At 44.2% G+C, this 13,616-nt stretch overlaps 1 protein-coding gene across 1 annotated transcript in view; it reads left to right on the top strand.

The window, feature by feature from the left end:
• Window positions 1-13,616, top strand: part of Clstn2 (calsyntenin 2) — a 646,127-nt gene that overhangs the window by 593,803 nt on the left and 38,708 nt on the right. Inside the window, exon 9 of the mRNA XM_029555749.1 lies at window positions 9,968-10,130. Within this exon, the coding sequence (XP_029411609.1) occupies window positions 9,968-10,130 (163 nt within the window). The remainder of the gene's footprint in view (window positions 1-9,967; window positions 10,131-13,616) is intronic.

Raw genomic sequence — 13,616 nt, 5'->3', positions numbered from 1 at the left:
GCAGGAGCTGGAGCACAGGCCATGGAGGAATGCTGCTTACTGGCTTGCTCCCCTGACCCCTGCTCAGCCTGCTTTCTTATGCAGCACAGGTCCACCTGCCCAGGGGTGGCACCACCCACAGTGGGGGCCCTCCCACATCACTCATCAAGAAGATGCCCCTCAGACATGGCCACAGGCCAGTCCAATAGAGGAAATTCCCCAATTGAGGCTCCCTCAACACAGTTGTGTCAAGTTGACACTAAAGCTATGCAGCACAATACATAAAGGGAAAGAGATCCAAATCTCCTCTTATTGACTCCTACGGCACCTTGAACCAGAGTTTCTTTGACACAATGGAGATACAGTAAGCATTATACTTACTGTGTCTCCCCTAAGGGAAGGAGCTGAGTCTATTTTGTTCACTTTGCATAATCAGTGCTCAGCACAATGCAGACCTCACATCATTAGGACTAACAAGTATCTTTAGAAGAAATGATTCCATCTTCCTACAAGATGGGTGCCTCTCCCATTTTACAGATGATGAAACTTATACTCAGCAACTTTTAGAAATGTCCTATAGATCCTAGTCTAGCAGAGCTAAACCATTTCTGAGCTGACTTACTCATAACCTCTGGCTTTCAGTGGGAACACAGATGCCACCCCCACCCCTCCCACCCCTGCCGCCATCCAGGATGAGCAGAGGCTGACAAGGAGCCCCATGTCACCCTTCCCTAGTGTCTCATAGGCACTGCCCAGTATGTTTGTTCATCTGATGATGTATATCCTGCCCCCTGTCAAGACTAGTTCTTTGTATAGACTGCCCTGTGCGTGCAGGGGGCCGATCTCAATCTTCTGCTTGGACAGACAGCGCTAGTCAATGCTAATTGTTCAGCAGCCACCATATTCCTTACACTGCACTGCGAGCAGCTCATAGACAGGAGTGGGACTCAGAAATATACAGGTTCATGGGGGAAGATTCCACACTCCACACTTCAGGCACCTCACTTTGTCCCGTCTTACCATGACTCCAACTTGCTTTCAACATCGTTCCTGTTAGGAGGTAATATCTACTTTAAAGTTGATTATGCTCAAGTTATGAACACCTGAGGAGGAGTAAGAGCGTCTTTCGTAAATGTCAACGCTAAGATGTGTTTCCTGGCTTGTTGAAATATTGAACCAGTTTGGTACAGGTGCGCTTGCAACCACTAGCAGTCAGGCCGGGCCCCTTTGGCTCTGAGGCTCTGAATCTGTGCCTCAGGGTCCTGACAGATGTCAGTTGGCTCTGGAGATTCATGAGGAAACATTCCCAGGGGAAGTCTATAGCCCATCCTGGAAGCAAAGCCTGGAAGAGGAGATAAAGGCAGGCCTATGGCAGATGTTTGTCTTGGGGTAAGAGCCCTGAAAAGAAGCAGGAAGAACTTCGGAGCCTGGCTTGATGGTGGGGGGAGGGGATGCTGGCAATGCTAGCAAGCAACTGTCTAAGTGCATCTTTCTGTTTAAGTTAAATGTGTTGAGATACAGTGAATACACAATAAATATGTGTTAAGTAAACGGAATGAATTCCACAACATGTGCCTCCTGGAAATTTTTATCCCAGGTAATAGTCACAGATGCCTACCAAAAGACAAAACAAATAAGGTCCCAAAATCGGTCAACAACCATAGTAGTTACTTTAGTTGCTGTAACAAAATACCACACAAGAATGATTTAAGGAGACAAAGGTTTATTAGCTCATGGTTTGAGAGTATAGTCTGTCACAGAAGGGAAGGTGTGGCTCTAGCTGTGCTGGCAGGAACCAGAGGCAACTGGTCGTATTGCATCTGCAGTGAGGAAGTAGGAAATGGTGCTCTCCATACGTTCTTCCTCTGATTAAGCCTTGGACCCACGGGATGGTGGTGCCCATACTCACAGCGGTCTTCCTTCCCCAGTTAAACCCCTGCCAAGGCCTGCACAGACAAACCCAGAGGTGTGTCTCTCAGGTGAGTCTAAATCCAGTCAAGTTGACAATGACGATGAAGCATCTCAACAGCCAATGTTGTCCGCACCTCCCCACACTGCATTCTCAGAGCAGAGCCTGTCACACTTAGTGGTTCCAGAGTCAGCCACAGGGCTTGCTGAAGCACGGCTGCCAAGCTTCACCTTGGAGCTTCTGGTTTGTTGGATGTTAGGAGTGCTGGGGAAACATGAATTCTTAACATGTTTCCAAATGATCCTGCTGCTTTCCTGGGACCCACTTTGGGAAACACAGCTGTGAGGGATTCTGCTGAACACAACCTGTTGAACTGTATTAAATGAGGCTTTCCCAAAAGTGTTTGTCCTGGACATTTTTGTTTGTGGTACACATTACAAAGCAGCATTTTGTAAAATTCCAGCTGGGAATGGAAGCCCGAAGGGGTCAGAGAAGAACATTTCCATGACTGATGATGAATGGGGCCCTCATCTTTCCTGGTTGAGACAGAGCACTGAAAAGGCCCAATTCCAGGTTCTGCTGGCAACAGAGTTTCTGCTCTGGCCTGTGGTTTCCATCCAATTCATCTAACCCTTCCTTCATGGGGTTCTAAAGAATTTGAAGATGAGTCCCAAAATGGAAGGGGTGGGGAAAGCTTTAAATCACAGGAGAGACTGACTGACCTGGACTTCTTAATACACCAAAATGGTGACTAGAAACAATAAAAGCACTGCCATGGGTGTCACCCAGTGGAAGGGAAGGCAGATCTGATTGGCACCACTAAAGGCACTTGATTAAAAGAAAATGAACCAACTGATTTTACAAATAGAAAGCAGAACAAGGTTCCAGGGTGCCAGGCACAACAACCGATGTCTAATAAAGGACATGTGTGCCTCGGTCCCTTGTGGAGTAGCTGAAAGCCTATCTGTTGAGCAATTCTTGATTTATATGCTCTGAGCACAAGTTAGAAGGGTGGTTTTCAGGACTGTCTTGGAGAGTTGCCCAAATGCTGCTAAAAGAAGTTTCAGATGGGGGTGGTGTCTTGGATCCACCTCACCTGCCTTATTTCCTTTTCTCTGAGCTCTAGCAGCCCCAAGTCAGCCTTTTGACGGGGCCCAGCGGGTCCTATCTGAACCGTCACCTTCATGTCACAGGAAACACTGGTTCCAAAGTGCAGACGACCTCCTGGGAAGATCTTATACAGATTAGTAAACAAGAGTGGTACCCTTGCCTGGCAGGATGCAGATGCTGCATGATCTCATCTTTTCCAGTTCACTAGAGCCGTACCTTCATTCTCATCTGTTTAACCTATTCGAGTTTGTTTTCGCTAAGGGCCCTCCAGACTTCATGGATGCATTTAGGTGAGTTTCTGAGCTCAGGACCTTCACCTGTGCCAGCTGCGTACACTTGGACATGATGCCCATACATAGAGAAGGCCTAGGAGACAAGGTGCTTTGCTAACTTCACCCTGTAGTCCTGGGTCAGTGGTAGTATTTGTTCTGAGACCCAGGCTTCAAGCTGCCCCCTCACAATACAGAATTCATGCAATCACCCTGGCTTAAGTCCTCTTTTTGTAGTGGACCAGAGACCTAATTCTTCTGTCTCGGAGCCCTTGAAACCCTGTACATGGGGATGAGACACAGCCCTCAGCAGCCATTGGTTTCAGTCCTCATCTTTAGTCCCTTTGTTTGATGTCTAAAGAATTCTCTTTCTGCCTCTCTTTAGTGTTTCCATTACAGTGTACACTGCATCTCAGTGTACGTGGAAGAAAAAAGACTAGAAGCATGTGCTGAGCATGGTAGATGCCGTCATTCAACTCACATAACAACTCATGATGATACTATTATTTTCTCACTTCACAAATGAGGTATCAAAAAGTTAAAAAAAATTCCCTAAAGTTCAGAACGCTAGTCTTCAAAAAATTCATAAAGAAGGTGTGATACCAAACTCATTACCCCAGACATGGCCTACATGGACTCCTGTGCCTTCATTTTATTCCCCTGTCCATCTCATTCTGTGGCTGCCACAAGCTCCAGGGTAACTGGTCACTCTGTCCAACCTACATTCCATCATTCTGTTGCTACAAATGGACCCTCTGCTGCCCAAGTGCCTCCACCTTGCTGTCCGTCCCAGACCGGATTCTCAATCAGTTATCCTTTCCTCGTCCTCTTTGTTCTCTCTAGTAGGTATGGCAAGTGCTGAGTAGGAGTGTGGTACTGAGTGACAGGGGACAGTGTGCAAAACAGAAGCATTAGCACAGGACAGTAAAGTGACTTCAGAGGGGAAAGGGTGGGAGAAACCTAAAGCAATGCCCAGTGTGGTAGCTTGGATGACAGACCACATGAGACAGGAACACAAGACAGACAGCAGGCGAGGCTAGCATGGGAGGACACTTCTGAGTCCAATTTTGGACTCAGTGAATTTGAAGTGCCTCACATGTAAGCCCACCAGGAACTGAGTCTCTGTTCAAGGTCCTGATGTGACAGTATGTGATACACAAACAGTACCTGTGTATGAAATGAAAGGACAAGACGCTAATCTTAGAAGCTGATGGTGGACTGAGCATTACCTCCAATTCCCAATAAGCTTATAAGCTCCTTGAACTGGGAAACCATGTAATTTCTTCCCCTTTATTTTCAAAAGGCCCCTGGGGCAGAATTGATTCTCCTACTGTGTCACTGGATTTGGTAGCACAAGGAAGAACATGGAAAGCAGGTTCCAAGACTGATTGTTGTAATGACTACCATCCCCTCCCCAAGAGACCTCCAGACCATCTGTTGCCTACAGAATGAAGGCATCTCAGTCCCCCATCCCCCAAAATATGCTTGGAGCCTTATCTCACACCCAACCTTTCCCAAATGCATCTCTGTTGTCCCACCCTCATCTGTAGCCTCATCTGTCTTCCCCATACATCAGCATCCAGTTCTCCTCCATGGGTGAGCCCTGCACCTTACACAAATCTAGGATGGCTATGACTCACGGGTTGCTAGAAGCCTGTTGTCAATACTGTGGCTGGCTGCAAGCTCCAGCCAGGCTTTGTGGTTGTTTTCACAGAATAGGTTTTGCATTTGGTAAGTGACTGCAGAAATGACAGCTCCACATGTTGCCAAACCTGCTGCCGTCAGCAGTAGAAAAATGACCGATTAGAGGCATAAGGCGTTTCTGCGCCATTTGCTTGACCTTTATTTTTACCTTCTCTTCCTACTGAAACCTTAACAGTCCTTCAGTATTCACAAGTTCCACTTTTTCCAGCGGCAAAGAGTGCCTTCACTGCCTGGGGCCTCACAGTGCTCTGCACCTGGGCTTCAACACTTGCTTCAATTCCCACTACATTTGAATATTTTCCGTGCTTGATTCTCTCTCCCTCTCTTCTTCCCTTCCCCCCCACCCCCACCCCTGGTTGGACTGAAAATCTTGAAAGCCAAGGACCTGTCTCTTAATTTCTGGTGGCTCTTGCTACTCTTAGGAGACATAGCAATTGACACAGTAATTGGCAAAGTAAAGTGTCACATGTTGAATAGCTGAAAAATACCTGATTTAATGGGGAAACTAGTTGGAATGTCCAGTGTGGTCCTTGATATGGTACTTGAATGAAACTGTGAGGAGCTGTGCAGAGAACCGCCCTGCTTGTCTTCTACCTCATAAGAGGCTTCCTGGTCCCAACTCACCCTGGAATGCCAGCCTACTCCTATCAAGGACCTCCTCTGACATGGGCACTGCCTCAGTGTTTGTCTCTGGATCTCTGACCTCTTTTTCACATACTAGCTAAAGAGCAGCTACAATCACCTAGCACAGAATCACATCTGCAGGTATTCAAGAGAGGTGCCATACCTTAGGCTAGCACTAAAGAAATAGCATGGAACACACCTGGTGCCAGTAAGGTTCACCAGTGATTTGTAAGCAGCTAGGAATGAAAGTTCTCTCCCCACGGGAAAGGTCACTTTGCCTAGTTTTCTGGTCTTGGTTGAATTGTGCAGTAACATTTCATTTTTGCTGCCTTCTGGCTCCATCACTTTTCAGTTACAGTTTGTCCCTGCAGTTCTAGCTGAGGGTCAATATGGTCTCTTCCTGATCATAGATCCACATTTATGAAACCCTAATTAGGCATTTCTTTTAGCTGTTGAAGCTTGGTATGACATAAGACAGTTTGGATGTTCAATTAGGAGTTCGCCAGCACAACTCCCATCATCTTTCCTTCCTCTGAGTCTTGGCTGTTCCTCACACAGGCAATAACTTCTGGTTTGATTTTGGAGAATATAAATCTTATCATATTTGCGACTAGTATTAAAATGAGGTAAGACGCATTCCTTTACAAATTTCTAGGATTTTACTTATTTTTTAATACTTAATTCGGCAATGGCACAATATATGAGCCTTCTCACATTCTGTGTCTAAAAGAATAAACCACCTTTAGTTTATTTAGGTTTAGTTATAACCTTTAACAAAAATCGTGATATGTATCAAGAGCCTTAAAAATATATTTATTTCCAGGAATCTTTTCTAAGGATATAATCAGAAATGCAGACAAATATTTATGCCTAAGAAATTTATCATAGCATCATTTGTAATAGCTGTCATAAAACTAATATCTGACAATTAGCAAATAGTTAAGCACATTACAGGATATCCATATCCATGGTACATGGCCATTTACAGTGGAGCTTGTGAAGTTATTATTTTAATACCAAAATTAAGGGATAGATGGAAACGTTCGGGGCCTCAAATTGGTTTACTGTGTGGTCCAAAGCAACCTTTCCCAACTGTTGTTTGACAGGGTGTTTATAAGAGTGCTGCAAATAGAAACATTCCCATCTTTAAAAAGGTTGAAGATTATTACAGGTGTTCTTTGAGGCTGCTGAGAGCCTTGGATATGCTAATGAGAATGGGAAAGATCCCCATTAGAAAACTCAGCTCAGGATATAGCATCACTATTTTATGAGGGGGCATCATGGAAGCTACTGATTAATGAAGCACCATTCAACGAAGCTGGAGAAAAGACATCGAGGACAATATTACAATCCTGGGAAGAGTTGCTGCTGTTGAGATATGAAAGAATCCTGTTTCTTACAAAAAGTCTGAGTATTGAGAAATAAGGCCAGAAGATCATGCCCCTTCATCTTCAGTATGTGTGGAGCCCAGTACGGTTGGCTGAAACACAAGGCATCCACCTGCCACGTGCACATAGAGGATGGCTACTATGAGGATGGTGATGGGACTCAAATTGGGGAGTCATCATGTGCCACCTGGATGGATATCTCTCATCTGGTTACTTTACTCACGTGATGGCATGGTCAGGAGTTCCTCACTGTCACCCTGGACCTGGTCAGACATTTCTAGATGCCCCTGAGAGTACCCCAGGATCTGAGCCATTTCTAGGCTTCCACTACTGCCTGGTTGTCCTCAATTGCCAGTCCCAAGTCCAGGGAGCTTCATTCAAAGTCTCCCTTTGGTACCCTACTCTTTCATCAGCCCCAGACTCTTGTCTTCAGGGCTTTTTTGGTACCACCCCTACAACCTGGGAATATCCTGCTGCAGTTCAACCCAAAAGCTCTGAATCCAGCCAGAGTCTAGTCCAGGACGTCAATCAGGAGAAGAGTGTAAACTGAGTCAGAGCTTCTCATTGAGTGCAACAAGACATTGGAGTGACCTGCCTAGATCCTTCCTGCTTTCCTCCCAAAGTCCCCTAAAATATTCATCAGGCTTTATCAGACTAATGGGCTTCAAACAGAGTAATTTTCTGAGATATGAGACAGGACAATATAAAAAGAACATTAAGGAAAAATTCTTATTCCAAAATGAAAGGGAAAAGATCATTTAGCATCCCTGTTGGTGTTATCTATTCATGAGAAACAGCACATTTAATCCAGTGCAGGACAGAGGGAGGGCTTTGATGCCCTCACCTTGAGGTCACCTTCATGCAGAACTCATCTGCCTCCCTTTCCACAGATGGCAGGGGTGATGGAGACCAGAGGATGAGAGACACTTCAGAGGACACAGCAGGGTGCAGTGCAGTGGGTGTGAAGGAGATTGACTATGAAGGGGAGAGTCTAGGCATGCCCAGAGGGAGGCGAGACACGAATCTTCAGCCTTGCTACCCTTTAAGCTTCCTGTCTTCCCAGGACATGCCAGTCTTGGCTTCTGTTTTGGATTGTGCTGTACGAGTTCAGTCCCTCAAGGAATCATGACTCTGCCTGTATTGTTACTTTTGTGTCACTGTGATCAAATATATTAAGGAAGACCAGATTTCCTTCTGCTCATGATTTCGGGGATGTCAGTCCTTCATAGCAAAGAGGGAATGGCAGAGAAGAGCCCCTCATTGTCATCAGCAAACACAGAGCACAAGACATGGTCAGGGTGAGCTAGAGCCCCAAGGACACATCTGTAATGACCTGCTTCCTCCAACTAGATCCCACTTCCCTAACCTTTCAACACATCCCAGTCAAACAGTCATACTATGAGCCCACTAAGGGATTAATCCATTCATTAGGTCAGAGAAGGAGGCAGTCATCCCCAGAAAGGCCCTGACAGATATACCAGATGTGGGTTTCACTAATTCCCTGTGTTTCTCAGTCCAATCAAGTTGATGGTCAAAATCAACCATGAAACCATCCTAGTCCCCCACTCCCACCTCTCCAATTCATTAAGGCTGGTTTCTAGCCCTGCAAACAGGAGTCCTAGGTAGAACAGGACATGTTAAGTGTATCCAGTTCCTAGTACAGGTCAGAAGGTTTCATCCTGGTCCCTCTCTGCCTCCCCAGGTGTCCCAAGATAGAGAAAGGCTGAGTCCTGCTGAAAAGTCCGTCTCCCTTGGAATTTGTTTTCCTTGAATTGATGAAAGGCCCAGCTACCCCAGCTCCTCTGAAAAATCTTACTTAACACAGAGACAAAGGGTTTAGGCCCTCCACATCCTCTTGAGTCTCCTGCTTCTTCCTCTCTCTGTGTTCACTGCCTTTTCTTACTCCTTTCAAACTCTGAATTTTTCCCTCTGCCTTTTCTTCTTTCATTTTTCCTTCTTTCTTCCTCCTCCCCTCCTTTATCTTTATTTTTATTTCCACTGTAGCACTGTTCCTATTACAGCCCTATCTATCCCAAAACTATAAAAATGCTTTCCTTCTAAATTTTTAAAATTTATTTTTGTGTGTATATGTAGGTGTCTGCTTACGTGTCTGTGAACCACATGCATGCAGTACCTGCAGAGGCCAGGGGAAAGTGATGGATCCCATGGAACTGGAGTTACAGGTGGTTGTGAGCTGCCTGATGTGGATGCTGGGAACCAAACCTGCATCTTCTGCAAGAGCAGCATGTGCTATTAACCACACTGACATCTCTCCAGCCTCAGGAAAAAAAAAATGTTTTCAATTGAATGTTTTTCTTTACTGAAGAACTGAGAGAAATTTGATCCAAAGAAATTTAATCAGACATTCCTACCTGTTCACCAACATCTTGCTAGCCTAAATAAGTAGTGAACAAGATGTTCTGCCTATTGTCCAATAATAGATGTGCTGCCTTCTGTGTCTGTAGGTACTGTATCCATGCATTCACCCAGGCAAGAAATTGCTCCTGTATTGAATATGAGTTGTTCTTTTCTCGTAGTCAGCCCCTAAGCAATACAGTATAGCAATTATTTACATAGAATTTACTTTGTATTGTGTAGCATAAGTAATCTGGAGCTGATTTAAAGTACATGGAAGATATGCATACGGTATATGCAAATGCAGTACCATTTTATACAAGGAACTTGAGCATCTGCAGATTTTGGGGTTAGTGGAGGTTCATGGGGCCAATCCTGTGAATGCTGAAGGATGACTATATTCATCTGATGACTAGATTCGTTTGTATTTCTCTTCTCACTGAGTTCGATGATGAGCTTGATAGCTTCAATGCATGATACACATCAACATTATGTTCTTTGAGTTTTTGAGGTAATAATTGTTGACCCCGAAATGTCATCTCCTTCTTTCATAATTATAGTTAGAAAGGCTGTTTAGTGTTGCATTGTAGATTCATTTTAAGCTGCTTCTCTTTCTCTTTTTTCATTAGATCTGTGACAAAGAATGGCATTACTATGTCATCAATGTGGAGTTTCCTGTGGTTACTCTATACATGGATGGAGCAACATACGAGCCATACCTGGTGACTAATGACTGGCCCATTCACCCATCTCATATAGCCATGCAACTTACCGTCGGTGCCTGTTGGCAAGGTAACCCTAAATAAAGCCGTCTCTCATCACTGTGTGCCATCTAGGAGAAATGCTAATTCAAGAAAAACAAAAAGCAATCAGCACAAGAGATAGCCAGAAAAAAAATGCTAACACCTTACTAAACAATGAAAATAGCATTAATCCAGACAGTAATCTGAGATAATAACAGAACACGTGGCTTGGGAAAGGATTTTAATTTTAGATCAGCCTGGACAGGTTCACGGTTGCCTCTGAATTACTAAGCCTGTTCATTGTTCTAGAATCTTAACTGGTTCCAAGCTGGAAGTTTGTAGAGAAAAACTAAAGACTCTTTTATTAAAATTGCCAACTGGTTCAAGTTTCTTAGAAACCAATGATCTGTCTTTTTAAAGTATTTTATTTATTGTTTTTTTTTTATGTGTATGAGTATATCGCCTGCATGTGTGTAAATGCACCCATGTCGTGCAGTGACTGTGGAGATCAGAAGAGGGTGTCATATCCCCTGAAACTTGAGTTACAGACAGCTGATAGCCACCATGTAGGTGCTGGGAATCAACTCAGGTCCTCTGCAAGAGCAACCAGAGTTCTTAACTGCTGAGCCATCTCTCTAGACCCATTGATCTTTCTTTATCATCTCTCAAGTTGTTCAAGCCCCTGACCTCTGTTCAGAAGACACATGTATACCCAGGGTTATAGAAACCAAGATGACCATAGGCCATGAGACCACTCTCAAGACAAGGTCAGCTCAGCCCTCAGCCCTAGCCTTGGCCTGTTAGGACAGAGGCCCAGTTGCCCCCCCCTCCCCACTGAGTGGTCTTCATTCCTGTTCCTTCCTCTCTTCCTGAGCCATGACTCTCTTCTAATCTCCCAGCCAACCTTATTTTCCCCTGAGAAGCAAGATAACCAGCTGTCCATGCATTCCTACAACTTTTCTGTTTCATTCAGCTGGAGTCTGTTTCTGCTCTCTTAAAGGCTGGGAGCTCTTTGAAGGACCAATGAGAAGCCTAGAAGGAAGGAAGATGCTCCCAAGTAAACAGATTAGCATTTTGAGATCATGAATTCTGTTGAAGTGTTCAAGGTTTGTGAGCTGGGGGTGAGGGGCACAGGTGAGCTACAGTACAGTCCTCCCTTAGTCATCCTGCGGGGTTGGGTCTAGTACCTCATATAGATACCAAAATCTTCTCAAGCTCACTTAAGATGTCATAGTTCTTACATATATCCCACACACATTCTCCTGCATACTTTAAATATCCCCATAATGCGGTACAGAGGCTATGTAAATAGTTGTTCTATTGTATTATTTAGGAATTTTAAGAGTCTGTAAATGTTCAGTACAGATTCAGTTTTTTAAAAGATTGATTCACCACAGAATCTGTGAGTATGTAGGACCAACAGTATAATAATTTGTCTTCTATGGACCAGTTGACTCAGGAGTAAACTAGGGGAGACACAGGTGCCTGTGGGCTGGTATCTGTGTCCTGAGGCTGACAAGACCTTTTAACATCATAAGACTTAGTTAAGTATTGCAGGCTCCCCTAGATTACCAGGAGAGGGAGACTGTACCATCTGTTAGGAGCCCATTAAACTAGCAGGTCTAGCAAGTCACTGACTTAGAGGTTGAACAGAAATCATTAACCACTGGACAGAGCTGTGCCACAGTGATAGCCTTGGTGTGGCTCAATGCCCCAGCTAGATACCACATGGATACTACTGGACATGACCTGGAGAATTCCCATCAAAAGATAGTCCTAGGTAAGTCTGCCCACAAACCTTACAAGGATTCTTTCATGGAGGCCCTCCAAGACCACACCTGGATTCTTGTCACCCCAACCCGTAACCTGCCTTGACCATTGCAAAGCCAGCTACAAGTACTGTTATATGCCTACTACCTAGAGTGGGAAAATGGTCATGCCAAATAAAAAGTGAGCTTATAAATAATTAAGATGATTGAAGATGATTCTTGAATTAGTTAGAATAGGCTGTTGTCCTGCAGTGACAAGCATGCCCAATTCTCAATTAATTAATACATGTCAGTTGATATTCATTACAGATCTCTTCTCTGTTTTATCCTCAGTGTGGGACCCAAGCAGGCCTAGCAGCCATCTCCCTGGGTACCTAGAAAGAAGGGAAGAAAGCACAGCAGTCTGTGGTTAAGCTCATAAAGTTTCCCCTTATCAGTGGTGCCAGTCATTTATATTCACAAATTATTGCCCAAAGCAAATCATCTGGCTGCAGCTAACAGGACAAGGAAGTGACAGATATAAAATGTCTGGAGGGGAATCTGAAAACATTGTATTAATAACACTGATAACTACCACAGTCTATCCACCTGGTCAACTAGTATTTATCTCTCTTTCCCACTTAAAAGTGCACCCACTCCTCTCCAGATAAGACAACCCAAGTTCTGACTCCAAGTTCAATATCCAAGTTCTCTGAGGGATGCCTGCTGACCTTTTCCTCAGGACGAGATGTGAAGAGGTTCCATGGCAGATCAAGATGGGGCTGTACTCGACCCAGAGACCCAAACATCACTCTGCACTCCCCCAACACACTTACACACACACATATACGCACAAAAGCATATGCACATACACAAGGATATGCACATATGCACACACAAACATACACAAAGACATACACATGCATACACAAACACTCATGCACACAAAAAACACAGGAACATACAAGTACACATATAAACAAAGGCACATATGCATACACACAAACATACATGAGAACATATACACACAAATATATATGCCTACACACAAATAAACACAGAAATGTGCATGCACACTGTAAACAAACACCCACACATGCATATACACAAACCTGTACACATGATAACATACACCCACAAACATACACAGATATACTCATGCACCCACAAATACACACATGCACATGCAAAAAATACATACAGACACTGGCACAAATTATGAGAACATATACTCATGCACATACAAGCATACACACAAACATGTACATGTGCCCATATATACAAGCACACACTTAAACATACACACACATGCACAAATACACATTTGCACATGCACGCACACACACACACACGCACTCTCACGCACCAAAGTGCACTTCTATTAAAAAAGAGGAAATGATGCTGAGCGTGGTGGTGTGCGCCTTTAACCCTAGCCTCCAGGAGGCAGAACAAGTGGATCTCTGTAAGATCCTTAAGGCCACCCTGGTTCACATCATGACTTCCAGGTGGACTGTGACTAGGGAGACCCTGTCAAAAAACAATCAACAAAAGAACAAAATGAATAGATGATAGATAATAGATAAATAGTAGATAGATGATAGATAGATAGATAGATAGATAGATAGATAGATAGACAGATAGATAGATAGATGATAGATAGACGACAGATAGATGATAGATAAAGGGGAGAGTAGCCTAGTGAAGAAGATGACAGTGCAAAGCCTGCTTGGAAGACACTATCCAGTGTGAGCAGGCAGGAGGCCACTGTGACTGGAACAGAGCTGAGA

This window comes from Nannospalax galili, unplaced genomic scaffold, assembly GCF_000622305.1.
Source record: "Nannospalax galili isolate Female #2095 unplaced genomic scaffold, S.galili_v1.0 scaffold2886, whole genome shotgun sequence".
NCBI lineage: Eukaryota > Metazoa > Chordata > Mammalia > Rodentia > Spalacidae > Nannospalax > Nannospalax galili.
Note: the sequence above shows the minus strand (reverse complement) of the source record. Positions and strands in the feature narration are given on the sequence as shown.